Genomic DNA, 17,376 nt, shown 5'->3' with positions numbered 1-17,376 from the left:
GCCACAGGTGTCGCTGTTAACAAGCATTTCTGATTCTTAACAAACAGTCCCTTTAACTATTTTTAGTCTAATGCTGACCTACACTCCGTGCCATAATCTGCCTTACATTATAAACTGTACAGAAAATAGTCAAAGTAGCTGGCTATCATTAAACAAATACTACGATGCTGTGTCCTCCCTACACATGAAATCATACCTGGTATTCTCCTGCCACTGCTGTCAGTCTTTTTAAGGACCTGACATCTCTTCTCTGCTGCTCTTTCGTAGCACAACCTCAAAGTAGGATACAGGTTTTCCTCAGTTGGCTTTTTGTCAACTTAATGAAATGAGCACACATGTTCAACACACTGTTGTTGAAGCCACAAATTCAGCTTTGTCTGGTTGTTAGTACAGCCGCGAACAGCGCAACAAGTACCAGAGCTCTGCAAGGACATTTTAGAAAATTTCAATTTAACGTTAGTTATAATATCTGTTAAAAATAAAGCTGGATTTGCTAAATTGAAGGCCAATTACTTTTCAAAAGAAGCGCCGTTGGCGGTTAGCCACTATGGTTAGCCTATGGATTAACAAGTTTACTGCTACTTCAGCTACGTCACCAGAGGTTACACCCATAATCATTGTAACGCCCCCGAGAATAAGGTGGATAGAAAATATGAAAAAAATAATAATGTAATCAGTCAAATTCATCTTTAACTTTGTTTATTGTGCATTTTGTCTTTTTTTGGGGCATTACAAGAATAAAGTCATAACTTTACGAGAAAAAAAGTCGTAATACAAAGAGTATAAATTCATAACTTTACGAGAAAAAAAGTCGTAATACAAAGAGTATAAATTCATAACTTTACGAGAAAAAAAGTCGTAATACAAAGAGTATAAATTCATAACTTTACGAGAAAAAAAGTCGTAATACAACGAGAATAAAGTCATAACTTTATGAGGAAAAAAAGAAAATAACACATAAAATTACTATTTTATAATATTCATTTTATTCTCATAACATTACAACTTTTTTCTCATGAATTTGTGACTTTTTTCTCGTTATATCATGACTTTATTCTCGAAATCTCAGATTGTATTTGTTTCCCTCAACGTGGCCCTAATACTCCGCCGTACCGTCGTACATTAGACCTACAACAATGATAAATGAAAATGTAAACAAAAAACAGTTATTCATTTCCATTTTTAAAAATCTACAGGGAGCCACTGGAGAGGAGCTAAAGAGCCGCATGTGGCTTCAGAGCCGCAGGTTGCTGACCCCTGGTTTAGAGAGACAAGTTGAGTTTGTGGATGACATTATAAAGAACACAACGTATTTTCTGTTTTAGGGTGGATTTTCTCTTTAAAGTCGTGCTGACAGCTGGCCCCGCCCCCAGCCCCGTCAGCTCTGCTCCTATTGGCTGAGCGGCAGGTCAGCTGCTGCAGCAAAGACACACGTGTGTCTCCAAGCATTTCAAGATCAAGATGGCAGCCTCCGTGTGTCGGTGCTACGAGGTTAGACCCTTCATATCCTTCATTACAGCTGTTAAGTCTCCTGCAGATAATGTGGTGAAGGGAGTAGACATAAAGGGCCTGTAGGTAGTCTGTATATGTCTGATTATGTAGTGTGGGTGACGTAGGGTGTTTATTTCTGCAGCTGGATCTCGAGATGTCTGATAGAAAAGGCCTTGTTGCATCAGACAGACTGCAGCCTTCTCACTGTTCTTCTTCACATATCAACGTCTAAAACTAACTCCTTGTTTTAGGTTTGTTGGTGTAAAGATGTCTGTTTGTGTGGGGGGCTTAAAACAGTAACATTTGGTTATAAAGTGAGCCTTTTAGACGCATGCATGTAGCCAGGTACTGACGCAACGTCTCAGTTTTATAACATAACATGTGTTAATAATGGTGTTATAATCTCTTGTTTAAGTAATAACAGGTGTTACACTAAATGCTGTTACTCATCAGATTCTGTGACCTGACTAGGAATGCCATCTATCTTGTCAGTGCAAATGTTTTTTTATCAGAGTTAATCACATACTTAAGTTATACAGCTGTTACTGAACATAGTGTCCCTATAGTGTATATAGATAGATAGATAGATAGATAGATCAGACAAATACTGTTAGGTGTTGGTGCATTCATCAGAATAAAGTATGTTCAAAACATCAACAGTGATAATATATGAATTTCATATTTGTGTCACAGAATTTTGGATTACAGTCACAGAAATGCTACCACTCATAATTAAACCCAATTCTATTAAATTGTATTTATATAGTGCCAAATCATTACAGAGCTCTATAACAGAGCTCCCAGAGCTCATCAGGGTCATGGATTGTAATGTACGATGTTGTATTATGTGATTTTATGTAAGATGTGCTATTCTGTATTTCTTTTAATTTCTTTTCTTTTTCTTAAAAGCCTAACCAGGGACAAGGTCTGCAAATTCGCTATGGCTAGAAGTCCTATATATCTTGCATCGGTTGCATTTTAATTAAGTGTAACAATGCCTACGTATTGTCCCTGTCAAATAAACTAATAAATAAATAAATAAATAAAGTTATCTCGGGGTCACTTTTCATATAGAGCAGGTCTAGACCATACTCTTTATAATATCATAACTGTTTTAGGTGTTACCTACTTGATGTCTGAAGGGACATCAAGTTTAGGGGCACCATAATTAGGGACAGCGATCCGGCAGATTCCACCAAAAAGGGACTTCATTCTGACATGAAAGTCCCCTTTAACTTTGTCAAGTGGTGGGTCTGTATTAAATACACAAATAGAGAAATATATAGGACATTAGAGATCATTTCCATGTATTTACTCATCTTAAGCATCTTAATTATCAAACGCTAGTTCTAATTGGCTCTGAACAAAGTTAGATAATATTCAAACACAAACAAGACACCGGTTGGACACTGGAGTTATTCATACATTTAACTAAACAAACACATGGCATTATCAAACTGATAAATCTTGAAGAATATCTCACTTTTGGATGCACTTGACAAGCATAAGGGAACACGGGTCTGATCGGTGGCAGAGCAAACAGAGCAATGTTTTCTCCTCCTAGTTATAAGAGCACTGATTCAGAGCAGATGCAGTTCACCTGTGTCTAGTACAGGTGAACCTGTGGCTCCTCCCAGAGCTCATCAGGGTCATTACAGACATCGAAGACTTTCAACAATAATATAGTAATATAATATACCCACTACCTGTGCAGTTACAGGTGACAAATGAATTTAAAAGCTGAATATATTAATTGAGAAGCATAACAAACACAGATTCTCCCAAACAGGTGTTCTGCCTGTGCTGTGACATGTATAAAACTGCAGAGCTGGGCCCTTTTGAATTGCTTTTTTGATCAAGAGTGCGGGAGGAAAATATCTAAGTGACTTTCAAAGGGCACAGCTGTTCTAGAGGCTCGTGGTGGACCTTACCTTTTATTAACACACTTTATGTTGTTTTTTCTTTTACTATGTCAACCATCTGTGCATGCTTTTGAAACAACTGTTTCATGTAACCTGGCGAAGGTCTCCAGGTGTGTTTAAATACAGCCCGGATTAATTCAACACACCTAAATGCAAATTACCACCCTGCAAACGACCAAAACAGTCACATCACAACAACATGACTCCTGTTTTTTCTTGCCATTTTCCTATTCTATATCCTTCCTCATTACTGTGGGGGCATCCTCACCCTCACATTTAGTATCCCATTAACCACCTGTCACTCATTCTCCATCCACTGCAGTGTTGGCAGAGTCAATGTTTTTTACTAACAGTGTCTTTCTCTCCATTGCAGCTGGTTGGCAGACGTGCCTTGGCCCTCTGCTCCCGGCCTATTGCCTCTTCAGTGTGGAGAGGAGATGCCTTTACGTTACATAGGAGCCCAGCTGCAACTGTGCAGGTACACACTGAAAATTACCTTTAAATGATGCGTACTTATTGTTGATTACATCAAATAAAATTATCAGATGTTTGTGTAACTTTAAAGAATTAATTTAAGTTAGAAAGTTGTTTTTACTCATCTGACTGCTTTGTCCCATTTTTAGGGTTGTCTTCTTTCACACTAAATAGTACATGGACTCTGGTTTATTCCTTCTATCAATGTCACAGACAGATAAAAAAGAAATCCCAGTGGAAATATGTGAATTATCTGTTCACTCTATCTAAGCGTCTGCCTGTCCAACTAAAGTCCTACTTTCTGTTTTTCTCATTAGGTGCGATATGCTTCAGGACGTAAAGGTTTCCTGGGAGAGTTTGTGGATAATCTGCGTCAGGAATTCAGTAAGAATCAGGAGATGAAAGAGAACATAAAGAAGTTCAGAGAAGAGGCCAAGAGGCTTGATGAGTCCGATGCTCTCCAAAAAGCCCGCAGGAAATATGTAAGGACATTATTTGGTTTGTAGCCTTGGTGATTTTAGGCAATAAACCATGATTCATTTTTTTTTGTAATGCAATGTATCTGAATCAATCAGGATTTGCTTGACATTATTTTTAGATTTTTGTAACATGCACACATATATTTTATTTATTCCAATAGAAATCTATAGAGTCTGAGACAGTGAAGACTTCAGAGGTGTTTAAGAAGACCTTTGGAACCCTGTCAGAGACCGTCAAGGAGGTAAGGTATCAGCACTTCCTCTGGTTTACCAATAAAACAGTCGTGCTTCTACACTGTGGGTGTCCAAAAATACATGGCCTGAAATGGGAAAATAAAGTGACATATTGTATATTTAACTATACTGACTGACTAATTGTATCTATCTTTGTGTGTTTGTGTGTGTGCGTGTATTGGCATAATGGCCATAGGGTCTTGAGGAGGTGAGTCGTACTGACATCGGGAAGAAGATCAAGGAAAGTGTGGAGGAGGCTGCCAAGACAGCCATGCAGTCAGCTGAGTCCGTCACCAAAGGAGGAGAAAAACTGGGCAAAACTGGTGCATTCAGGGCCATCTCACAGGTCAGAAGAGAAACAAATAATATCTATACGTATCCAAGGTTTCACCCTCAAAATTACATCATCTCTGCAGGAGCATCTTGTAACATCATCTTCATTTTTAGATTGTTGTTGGCACCCAGCTACCTACCAAATTTCAGGGTTGGATACTTGCAGTGATTTTGAGTGACAATTTATTATTTTTTGATACATTGGGGCATTTGCTGTGCAAATTAATTTGCTCAAACATTTGCAAAGGTCAATATGCCAGGGCTCATGTGAAGGAAACATAGTTCTGTACTTTCACTCCAGTTAGTTGTTGATAAATTCTGACAATATTTGGCTGAAGCTGTTGCAAATGAGTAAGCATGTTTAATGTAGCTATTTACAGAGAAATATACTGAGAAACTCCAATGATCTCAAACAGTTGATTTCTGAGGGTCTTGTAGTTCTGGCTTGCCAGCTACAGTCGTCTGATTAGCCTTGTCAAACAGTCAACAGTTACTTGTCACACCACCAAAACGTTCATGTGAAACTTACTTTTGAATTTAGCTTCCACACAAGATCTAGACTGTGTGTACTAAACGGAAAGTCCTGTACTGAACAGTTCGGTATAAATACATGTACTGTTACATCCGTGCTATAATACAACTGTGTGCGACCTCCGTAGGGTGTGGAGACCATGAAGAAGGAGATAGAGGTCGGCGGGGATGCCGGCCCTTACAGAGCTCCCTCTCAGCTAAGGAAGAGAAGCGATTTCTCCTCCAAAGGAGCCGACATGGACTCCAGAGTGTTCGAGGCCAACGAGTGAGTAACTGTTGGAACTCAAACCCGTTTCCCCTCTCAACCCCTCTTCTGACTGGATAGATCATGAGGCCATTATTGTAGCAAAACTATTTGCAAAGATTTGCGAATGTGTACAGGAATCTGCAAATTTGTAATCAGAATCTGTGTGTGCGTACACACCACCAGGGGAGTAGAAAAAATTGTTTTGTCTCCAGATAATTAGAATCTCAATAGTTATGCTGTAAACGCTGCTAGACGCAAACACTAAAACACACACTCCTCTTTTGAGCGTCTAGCAGCGGCGATGAGGTGTCTACGTATAACTATATGTCAAAGCAGAACCAGTAATGTCACGCTTAAAATCACTGGGCACCGTGATACAACACCGAGACAGGCGAGAAGCGTAGCTGCACTGTCAAAACTGAAAGAGAAGAGGAGAGCGCCGACTAGTTACAGCCCGACGTTACACCTCTTGAGTACAGGAGGAATCATGAGAGAATGAAGATGTACAAAGTTAACCAGCTAGCTGAGAATTGAACAGAAGTCTCCCCACATAAAGTCACTTAAAATGCTACCTACATCAGGATGACAGACAATATAACATAAAACCTGGCTGGTGTACAATGCGGTACGTACATATGGCTATGCAGCCCAGCAATGTCACGCTTAAAATCACTGGTCGCTACCGCCGACTGGTGGTATATAGGCTGTTTTGCTACCAAGGCACGGTGCTGACAGAGCGGTACAGACGAATGTGTGTGTCTCACGTGTAAAAACACAGCCAATTGAGAGGCCTGCTGAGTTGTAACAGATGACTTGTCTATATTTCCAGCTCTGGGCACAAAATACTTCCTCTACGTCCTTTCATCCAATAATGTCTATGTATTGTCTACATATTTGCAGATGTATGTACGCATCTACAAATTTGTCTACACATTTACAAATCTCAATACACTTTATAGATTTTTTGATTTTTTATACACATTTAGAAATCTGAATACGCACACACAGATTGAGATACAGTTACACAACTCCACACACATTTAGAAATAATTTTGCTACAATAATGGCCACATAATAGATCTTCACTTGGACAGTGCAACTATGTTCTCTATTAATGCATAATCACACTTGTTGTAAACATCTCTAATGATGGAAGTGATTCTTTTGTATTTTGTGATGCAGAGAGGATATGGGTGTCGTTCTCCACAAGGACTCAAAGTGGTACCAGCAGTGGAGTGACTTCAAGGACAATAACGCAGTTTTTAACAGTAAGGGAATCTCAGATACTGTGGAATTAGCGTTATATGATAAATCAGCTACAGTATGCACACATGTAATTTCCTTTAGAGGCAGCAGGTGGCACCAGATTCTTTACAGTAGATTGTAAACTAATACAGTTCAGGTATCAGGTGTTTAACCAGACCATAGAGCCCTTACAGGTGCAGTTTTCATCCACCATTAGTGTATATGTTTTTGGTTGAACAAGTTATCCTCACCTCAGTATTCACTGTTTGTTTCCTACAGGATTCTTTGAGATGAAGATGAAATATGATGAAAGTGACAATGCCGTCGTCAGAGCATCCAGAGCTGTGACAGACAGAGTCACTGGCTTCCTAGGTAAGGCTCCACAATTGATATATTGATTTTGCTTCTACTTGTCATTGTCTTAAACTGTTATGATTGTCCTGGCCAAACTGATCTACATACAATATGAGTCATCATTTGAAATATGTGAAAATACTTTGGCCATTTCAACATAAACAAGCAGACATTAACATGTTTGTCCATTTCAACTCCAGTAACTCTTCATTTCCAAAATAAAACCTGCAGTTTAAGTTTGTTAACAGCTGCATAAGTCATGTTGTGATGTACTATGTATTGCAAAGATGTAGGATATAAACTTTGTTTGTTAACGTCCCATCTATAGTACCGACTCATCTGTTTGTTGTTGCTGGTGTTGATGTTGTTGTTTTGGTTTGTTTTCCAGGCGGTCTTTTCTCTAAAACAGAAATGTCAGAGGTGCTGACTGAGATTGTGAAGGCGGACCCGACCTTTGACAAAGACTCTTTCCTCAAACAGTGTGAGAAAGACATCATCCCGAACATACTGGAGGTAGATAGACTCTTTTACTCTCTCTCTCTCTCTATCTCTCTCTCTCTGTCTCTGTGTGTCCTTGACTCTCACTGCTTCATTCACCCTCCTCCTCTCTTTGCTAAATACCTGAGGGTATTTCACTAAGGAGGCTAAGAAAAGACTCACTGATGAAGGCCTTGCTTCATTAAATGTGAAATTTGACTCCAGCGTAGATCAGATTAAGTAAATGAATTTGTGTTAGAATTAATGAAGTCAAGCTGGAGCTCTCACATTTTAAAGCAAGTTCTAAGCAAGCTGAGCAGCGAAAGACATCATTTGTGTTATTGATCGCAGGAAACACTCAAAACAATGTGTTGTGTCCTTCATGGTCACAGAACAAGAGCTGATGATGCAGGTAAAGGGGATAGTTTGGGTGTTTTGAAGTGGGGTTGTATGAGGTACTTATCCATACTCAGTGTATTACCTACAGTAGATGGTCAGCACACCCACAGTTTGGAGAAGCAGACAGGAGTTACCGCACAGAATCAATGCAATGTACTGCTGTGGACGGCCACATAAAAGAAAGGCCCACTTAAAAAGATCAATATCAGTTTGTACGCTATATTTAGAATATTTTCGCTGGTATACCTTGCTGTGAGACAGCTAAACAGTCTATGTTTCCGACTGGGAACTGAAGACGTTAGCTTTGCTCTCACCAAAACAACCAGACTCTATTTAAACCTTGCAGAACACGGGAGTTGCTGGTGAGGCAGCGGTAGATCAGCAACCCCTGTGTTCGCCGAGGTAAAATTACAGTTTTTTTCAATGGAGTCTGGTGGCTTTGCGAGAGCATAGATGGATACAACGGCTTCAGTTCCCCGTCTGTCTCGCGGCAAGGTAAAATGGTGAAAATATTCAGCTTCTGTCTGTTTCTCCAAGCTGGGGGCGTGCCGACTGTCATCTTCTATAGGTAATACACTGACTATGGATAAGTACCTCATACAACCCAACTTCAAAACACCCAAACTATCCCTTTTAAAAGCATATAATAATGACAAAAGATATACATTTGTAGTTAAGATTAACTAAGCCTGGAAATCAATTGGCAGCCACATGAGTTTGAAAGTGATCTACATTCATCTAATCACACTGAATTTGGTGTAATGTAAGGAAAATCTTGTCATTAAGACTACAAGACAATGGAAATATGCAGGATTTAACTAAATAAGCTGGGTTTAGTGGCTCTGCTTACTTTGTGAAATACTCTTTTGACATTGTAACCCATCATTGTTGACACAGTATCGCTGTCCTTTCTGCAGGCTATGATCCGTGGAGAGCTGGATGTATTAAAAGACTGGTGCTATGAAGCTGTAAGTTATACGCTGCTGCTTCTACATTTTGTATTTAATTAAACTCGAAATAAATACAGCATAAAAGGTGAAATGTTTTTTGCATTTCAGTCTGACCTTAGACTGCAGCATCTGTTTATATTGTTGTATATATTGTAATATATTTACTTCAGGCACTTTCCACGTCTCTTAGTCAATGTTTTCATGTATTTGCAAATGGGCACAATGACCTTTTCAGAAATAGAAACCCTTACAACCAGGGAACTACTATGTTGGTCTGTCCATTTGGCATACAAGTTTGCGAGAAGCTTAATTTTCATGTCAAATGTGTGTTTTTATTTACATGTCCTCAGACGTACAGTCAGCTGGCTCACCCCATCCAGCAAGCCAGAGCGCTAGGGCTGCTCTTCCAGTCCAAAATCCTTGACATTGACAACATAGACGTAAGTACTTGTACACCAGCCGTCACACACATTGCATCATGCTTTACTGTGTTCTCAAATGCCTAAAGTAATAACTGCAATTATCTTTCCTTCACCTTTCCTTCTCTCTATTCAGCCTTTTAAACATTCACTTCACTTCCATGCACAAAAGCAGACATCACTTATTGTTCACATGCACTTTTAAGAAATCAAGTTGCTGCAGAAAGTGACAGCGGCCCTGGTTAAGTGTGTTGTTCTCATTTAATTTGTTTGTTCATTGTTTCTCCCTGTGTTGTAGCTAGCGATGGGTAAAATGATGGACCAGGGCCCGGTGCTGATCATCACCTTCCAGGCTCAGGTCGTCATGGTGATCCGCGGCCCCAAAGGAGACCTTGTGGAGGGAGATCCGGTCAGTAAACTCATAATTACTTGCACCAGAATAGTGAATCTGATTTTAGGAAGTAAACCGCTCAAATGGCTGAAATGAGATCAGCACTCCATAACACCTGTCCCTTACGCATCTGTCTTTGTTACTTTGAATTTCACAGGTTTGATGTAGAAATAGGACTAGAGCTGCAATGACTAATTGATTAGTTATCAACTATTAAATTAATTGCCAACTATTTTGATAATTTATTAATCGGTTTGAGTAATTTTTTAAAGAAAAGTAAATTCTCTGATTTCAGCTTCTTAAATGTGAATATTTTCTGGTTTCTTTACTCCTCTATGACAGTAAACTGAATATCTTTTGACTTGTGGACAAAACAAGACATTTGAGGACGTCAACTTGGGCTTTAGGAACACTGATAGACATTTTTCACAATTTGGGGATTTTTTTTTAGACCAAACAACTATCGATTAATCAAGAAAATAATCTACAGATTATTCGTCACTGGAAGACTCTGGCTTGGTTTACTTCATGTGACTAATACACTGGGATTAAAGTGATAAACATCTCATGTGAATATTAACATATTGCATCTAGTCTGTCCAGTAAGTTGCATCATACATCCTGAAAGACGAGTTATAGTTGTTTATCGCTCTAGTTCTGAAATTTGAACTTATGTCTAGAGGCCTCTCCATACTGTCTCCATGGTACTGACCTTCTGCTCTCCTCCTCCTTCAACAGGAGAAGGTAATGAGGATGATGTATGTGTGGGCGTTGTGTCGTGACCAGGAGGAGCTGAACCCCAACGCGGCCTGGAGACTCCTGGACATCTCCGCCTCCAGCACGGAGCAGGCCCTCTAGGAGGAGGAAGAGGAGCGCAGGTGAAAAGACACGCAAACTGTGCAGAAAGGCAGAGGACACCAGGATGTGCCTGGAACACCGGCACGCACTGACTCATACATATATACATTAACATCTGAGCGCAGAGTGCACCTATGCTCCTGTGACATGCCAGAGACTGTATTTGCACACATTAACATTTCTGACTGCTGCCCAGAGGATTTATGTGAACATGTATATAGTCATTCACTCTATGGTGGGAAGACATACATGAACATAGACATAAACTACCGGTATATGATATATCCATAGAAAACTCTGCCCCAATATGTGTGTTGAGAGTGAACATTTACGGTCATTTTCGAATGGATGGAACAAACTTTTTCACCGACTGGCTAATAGAGGAGCCTGTGCCATTCCCCTCATTATTTCATCCAGTGTTTCAGTCCCTCCATACCAGGCTGGTGGCTAGATCCAAGAAGATCGCTGGAAGAAAATGGATATGGTACCTGTGACTTTACCCGCTGGCCTCGAGAGGGACACCTGAAGCCTAAAACTATTTTTAATGTCACCACTGTCTTTGTCAAATAAATGTAAAAAGAAAATTAAAATTTGGGCAATGGCATGGAGCCTTGTTGCAGCAACCAACATAGCTGAGGACTCCCTTGAAAACAAGAGGGTGCATCTCAAAGGGTTTATCCTCTAATTAAAATTACAATTTTGAAATAAAATAAAATAGCTGAGAGGGACAGCACGAGAGTCCTCGTTGATCAAGGCAAACATGCTTCAATTTTACACATGCAGATTGGTTGACTTGTCACAAGGAGTCTACTCAGCTTGTGATAACTAGGGCTGTCCTCGACCAAATTCTTAGTCAACCAATCGAGTAGTTGATTCAATCGACAGATCTGTAAAACTGAAGAATCACACAAAAGTGTTCACCAGAGATGTGCTCATAAGTTTCTTGGAAATTATTGAGCATGAAAAAAAGCATAAAAAACAACTAAAGAAATCTTAGTCGACTAAGACCAAAACGACCAATTAGTCGACTAATCGACTAGGAGGGGGCAGCCCTCTTGAAAACAGTTGAACAATGTCATCTGTTGACTCTGGAGGGAGCTTTCTAAAATCTGATAAAATAGCCCTCATGATGTCTCCAGAGTTACCTCAGATTGGGCTTAAGACTTTACAGAAACCCTGTTATGAATTTGGTCTGTGGAGTTTGAAAGAAATGAGCATTTACCAGGCAGGAAGGATCTAGTGAAAAATGCCATTGAGTTGCATTATGGGAAACAGTATCCAGTGTTTTTCAAGCTTAACCCATACTATAGATTAAAAGTCAAGATATATAAGTCTCTGCTGTTACAATTTCAACCATTCTTTTTTAAAATTTGTCTCTTGTGAGGCTCCAAACTTTATGGAACTGCAATACTAAATGGCTGGAATACAATCAGTGCAAATTGTTTCTGCATGGCTGCGAGGGTCTGTGAGACTTAATATTTCATCATCTGCCTATATCCATGAGGATCTGCCAACTAATGTGAACACTTTGCCTATGCAGACACCCAATGTAATATAAACGGAACTAAACGTCTACTGTATGGAGTATATCTGGCCCTTTAATTACCCCTACACAACAGAGATCTTTAATGTTTATTTAGAGAGATAATGGTTGAAGTTTTCTTTTTCTAGACCAAATTTCCATGGACCATTAAATGAAATGCATTCTTAAGGAATTCTAGCATTTTCTTCAAAAGTCAGCTGTGGTGGTTTCTGCTTGGATCCTGCTGGCTTTCACATCAGAAACGTATCAAAACTTAAATAGTACAACAGATAAGATGACTCATATATTATAGGATGTAATGAGCTGTGTAGTCGGGCCCATGCTGTCGTGTGTACTGTAGCTCAGAGGGCCCAAGAAACCACAAGCGACTAGAGAAAACACATCCTTGTGTTTGTATTTTAAAGGCGGCATATGTTTTCTCAAGTTGCAGTGCGTTGGGCTCCCAGTCACTGTATATTCACCCTCAATAAGAAGAACTGTGTTGTATCTACATATTAATATAAGCTCTCAACTCCTTGTAAATATATTAAATGTGGAGTACTGCTTCTTTGTAAGATTGACCACATTCAAATCATGTCATCATGGCAGCTTTATTGTTTGAGTATCATTTGCCACCTCATGTTGAACATTTTTCAGCCGTTTTGTTTTACTAAAATGTTTGGTTTACTGTTGAGTACGTGGTTTTTCAACCCCTTAAGTGCTGAAGATGAAAACTTGAATGAATAAGCACATTACTGTACCCATTGTGTTGACTGTTTTTGACATTTATACACGTGTGACCACCTATTCGCATGTCACAGAAGATTGAACACATTACGATTGTACGATAACTCTCTTTACTTGACTATTCAATTAATTAATCTACAGAAACGTCCATGATTGTGAATTGAAGTTCAGCTCATGATGAATATTTTTGATGCCTAGATTATACCACGAGAATTTGAGCATGTTTTGTTTGTATAACAGTAATCATTCATGGCCAAAGCGTGTGATGTAAGACGGTCTGTTACTAACTAGAATTCATGACTATGATGGTCACACTATGCTTAAGTAACATTCCTGGTGTGTGTACTGACATTTTTTGTCACTCCTGGGGGTTAAAAAAAGAAACCCACCAATTAGGGCAATACTTTCAAATAACTAACTTGAACAATAGGTGGGAGGACTCATTATTAAACATGCATGACATGCTGTGAAGGGACACACATACTGTGCGCTCCTATACCATTGCTATTTAGTAGGCCAGAAATAGATTTAGTACGTCCCAATACATAGTATGTCAAATGCAGTTTGCCAAAAATACCAGGATGTCCTACTACATCCGGTCTCCTTTTGCAGTGCGCAAGTCAGCATGTTTTTCTGGCTATTCTGACCCACAATCCTCTGCATAGTGAATATATGAGCTAGAGGGTCAAAGTTGAAGGCGCAATGTTAAGATGAAATAGTATGTCCTAATAGTATGCATACTGCATGCAACAGTACGTATTTTGTAAGGGCAGCTGCAGTATCTACTAAAAGTAAAAAGTGTCATTTGGAATGTAACCTTTGACGTGTAAACCTGTGACAGTACTCAAAGCTGCATTGGGTAGAAATGGAGCAAAAAAAAACGGTCTCTATATCCTGACAGTAGTGCATGAGACGAGTAATCTGAAAAAAATCATGTGTCTCTGTGTCCTCCAGTGTCCTCTGGTGCTCCTAATGACATCTGCAAGATTTCACAGACCGTAGGAAAACAACCGATCAGAGCCGAACTGGAGCCTGCCGTCTCTGAGCAGCTGTCAATCACTCGCAAACTCCGATCGAGTGGTCAAACTAGGCAGCGCTGATCAAATATGAATCAATATTCTTTTACTGTAATGCCTATTTCTCCCCTCAAATGTTTTCAGAAACATCTTGTAGTGTACTGTTAAACTGTTAAATGAGAAAGTTTGTGACCCGGCAACCATGTTGAGATCTCTTGAGGAAATACCAAGCACCGCCCACCAGCCGGAGCACAGCCAATAGACACGCTCTCTCTGAAATGACCTGTGATTGGCCAAAGTCTCCCGTCACGGGCTTGATTTTTTAAAGGCTGAAAACAGAACCATGAGGAGGTTCAGAAGTCTAGTTATCTCTCAGAACACTTGAATTACAATATGCTGAAAGGTTATTATGGAATTTTTGCCCAATGATGCCAAAAACATTCTGCAAATCTTGCATGAAATTACTGATCTTCTTGCGACCCAGAGGACAAAATGCTCACTTCACGAGCTTTCCTCTAGTGCCACTATGAGTCAACGTGTCATCTTTGCACACAAAATACTCATAATTCTTATCATTAAAAATTAAGATTCCCAAGTTGTCCGAGGGGATGAATCGTTTTGATTTAATGACCATTCCTCTAACACTACCCTGAGGAGAAACTTTATTATTGCTCCACTACTCGTAAAGCTCAACAAATCACCACTATGTTTGTTTTATGTGTCATTCACATTGTTCTTGAGATTTGAGTAGACTGGTTTACAACAAGTGACAACAGACAGACCCAGCTTCCTAACTTGTTAGCATGTCTAAAAAATATATTGTGTCAACAAGAAGGTTTACTTGAAAAATGACCCGGTTGTTGCCACATATTCCCATGATCATGAGAAATCCTCCGTACTGTATAGTGTATATGCCACTGAGATTTACACATCCATCCCTCAACTTTAAGTTTTTCGTTGACCAAAGAAAAAATATATTCATGAGTGTTTCCATTTTATCCCATATGTCTGCAGAATAAAGAGTGCTGTATAATGATTTGCTTCGTCCACGCTTTCTTAGAGTCAGCAGCTTTGTATGTTTTGTGCGTGTTTGCGCTCACAAGAGAACATTAAACTCTGCACCTTGTGTGTGTCCTTTGTTTTCTCATTTCACAACTGACATGCTTTGATAGATGTCCATGGATCTGGCCATTGACGCTGGTTGATAAACCTATGGATTTGGTAGTATAGGGATGATAGATCAGGCTTTAAATAACACGTGCCTGTAGATTCACACACAGGGCTAATATATAGGGGACCTCATCCCACAGCTGTCTGTTGTGATGAATGGCTAGGGACGTCCTTATACTAACTAATCTCCTTTGGTCCTCCAAAGTCCACTCGCTTCTCTTGACTGCAACCGAAGCCTACAGAGTGTTGATTGCTCGCTCCTTTAAGCTAAAGGAAAGTTAATCTTTGGTATCTATCACGTTTCTGTGGCACATTTTCACATAAAGTTTTTTTTCTTCTAATGTTCAGCACAAGCTAACAGTAAAATCATTTTAATCGCAGGATATAATAAGAGCATGCTTCTGGAAAAAGTCCATGTGTAGCCCCCTGAGCAATGAGCACTCTTATTGTACCTACATGAATGGGGTTGGATGCACCAACACAACAGCCTGGAGGCAGTGCAGTGCTCTCCTTTATCTACTTCTTTATTATTACAGTATGTTCCTGGTGGCACACAACTGTACCATCTATACACCAAGCTGTGCTCTACATGATAAAAACGCTTCCAGTGTAGTGTATGCAGCAACAACAGACCATTATATAAGCAGATATTATGTACTGTTTGAATGCCATAAAACTCAAATCACTTATTTTGATACTTACATTTACCTTTGTGGTTGTTTTGGATTGAAACAATTTGATTTGATGAGAAGTAACATACATTTGTGATTTAATTTCCCCCAAGACATTAAACAACATTTAAAGGAGTCGCTCAGTCCTGAGTGAAAAACTTGACAGTAGCTTGATACATAGGAAATCTAGCTTGTTTCTAAGCATACTGCACACATTTAGGGGTTGTTACTCCTATCTTTAGGTATGCACAGAATTGGGCAACTTATCAGTAAAAAGCAATAGTTGCTTAAGAATATGTGATCGATATTGGTACCACTAACAAAATTGTGCTTGTAAAAAAGATATTGATTAATATGGCAGGTGTGTATGTACAGTATTCTGTTAAAGGAATACTTTGGCATTTTAGGAGAAATGCTTATACATCACCATGATGTTGCAAAGCAAACAGCAGAGACTCCCGGATGTGACCATGACCATGAAATAGTCCCAACACGAGGGTAACACCACAAAAGAGACTGAACTTGGTACAGTTATCACAAGAGATTAATTACCATCCTTGAGAAAGTAACGTTCAAGTTGTTGGACACAAGAGACCATTTGGTAACATTTGGAAGGTATCACTATGGATTTTTGATGTGTTCTGTGACTATTTCTCTCCCTGACTCACCGGAAATCCTCCCTCAGAAGCTCATGTGCAAGCACACAAACACACTCAATAGATAGATCTATTCAGAGACAAATTATAGGGCAAATATTTAGCGAATAAAGCATTTCTGATTGTGATATCACTGGTACAGGCGATGTCTAAAATATGTTATCTTATTTTTAATATGTTACTTCATTTTTTTCTCACAACCGCCTGGCGACCTCTGAAAATGACCTTGTGACCCCCTTGGGAGTCTGCCCCCCAGGTTGAGAAACACTATCTAAAGGAAGGGCTGCCTAAAAGACAGACTCAGGGCAACAAAGGCTCAAGTGCCTGACACGCCGGTATTTATATGGCTCAAGGTTTTAGTTACTGACTCACCTGCTGTCATGGAGTCCAAACAGCCTGTAGCGGTGACCTGCATCTGCTCCCTGAACCACAGCTTGACCTCCCAGTGTACCATCTGTAACAACAAGGACAGCGATGGAAATGTTGAATTTCATAACCTTGCAGGCTGGAGACTCTTATCAATTAGGACCCCAGTGGGCGGCCTGTGGGCGCACCGCTCAGTGTGATTTGATTATGAGCCCCTTCAGGACAGTGTGACAATCCACTGACTATTAATTAAACCTACAGGGAGATCCCATGCGGCCTCAGGCAGGGGACATGTGGATGTGTACGGACTGCAGTCTGTTCCAGCGCTTGTACAGGTTTAATTGTGTCAATTAATTACCTCTCACAGTGAGTACCTGGAGCTGAGCCACAGGTGTGCAGTCAGGTTGCTCCACTTGTTTTTTTC

General features: G+C 39.8%; 1 protein-coding gene and 1 long non-coding RNA gene across 4 annotated transcripts in view; one reads left to right on the top strand and one right to left on the bottom strand.

Moving 5' to 3' along the window:
* Window positions 1–1,348: 1,348 nt before the first annotated feature.
* On the top strand, window positions 1,349–13,872 carry LOC141776983 (mitochondrial import inner membrane translocase subunit TIM44-like). 3 transcript variants are annotated; one of them, XM_074650888.1, is made up of 14 exons: window positions 1,349–1,491; window positions 3,787–3,891; window positions 4,205–4,369; window positions 4,528–4,608; window positions 4,797–4,946; window positions 5,593–5,729; window positions 6,894–6,979; window positions 7,236–7,328; window positions 7,699–7,823; window positions 9,104–9,154; window positions 9,487–9,576; window positions 9,854–9,964; window positions 10,685–10,824; window positions 11,222–13,872. In XM_074650888.1, the coding sequence occupies exons 1-13, from the start codon at window positions 1,462–1,464 to the stop codon at window positions 10,802–10,804; spliced, it is 1,344 nt and encodes a 447-aa protein (XP_074506989.1). In that variant the 5' UTR covers window positions 1,349–1,461; the 3' UTR covers window positions 10,805–10,824; window positions 11,222–13,872. The 3 variants fall into 3 exon arrangements, 2 of the variants coding, with proteins under 2 accessions (XP_074506989.1, XP_074506988.1); XR_012595823.1 differs by having other exon boundaries at window positions 1,350–1,491; window positions 10,685–13,656; window positions 13,698–13,872; XM_074650887.1 differs by having other exon boundaries at window positions 1,350–1,491; window positions 10,685–13,872.
* The window catches only part of LOC141776990 (uncharacterized), a 31,317-nt gene continuing 23,751 nt past the window's right edge, over window positions 9,811–17,376 (bottom strand). Inside the window, exons 5-7 of the long non-coding RNA XR_012595825.1 lie at window positions 16,959–17,040; window positions 10,659–10,800; window positions 9,811–9,946 (exon numbers count right to left, since the gene is read on the bottom strand). This is a non-coding gene — a long non-coding RNA (uncharacterized LOC141776990). The remainder of the gene's footprint in view (window positions 9,947–10,658; window positions 10,801–16,958; window positions 17,041–17,376) is intronic.

This window comes from Sebastes fasciatus, chromosome 11 (genome assembly GCF_043250625.1).
Source record: "Sebastes fasciatus isolate fSebFas1 chromosome 11, fSebFas1.pri, whole genome shotgun sequence".
NCBI classification, from domain to species: Eukaryota; Metazoa; Chordata; class Actinopteri; order Perciformes; family Sebastidae; genus Sebastes; species Sebastes fasciatus.
The sequence above is the reverse complement of the archived record's forward strand: the minus strand, read 5'-3'. Positions and strand labels throughout refer to the sequence as shown.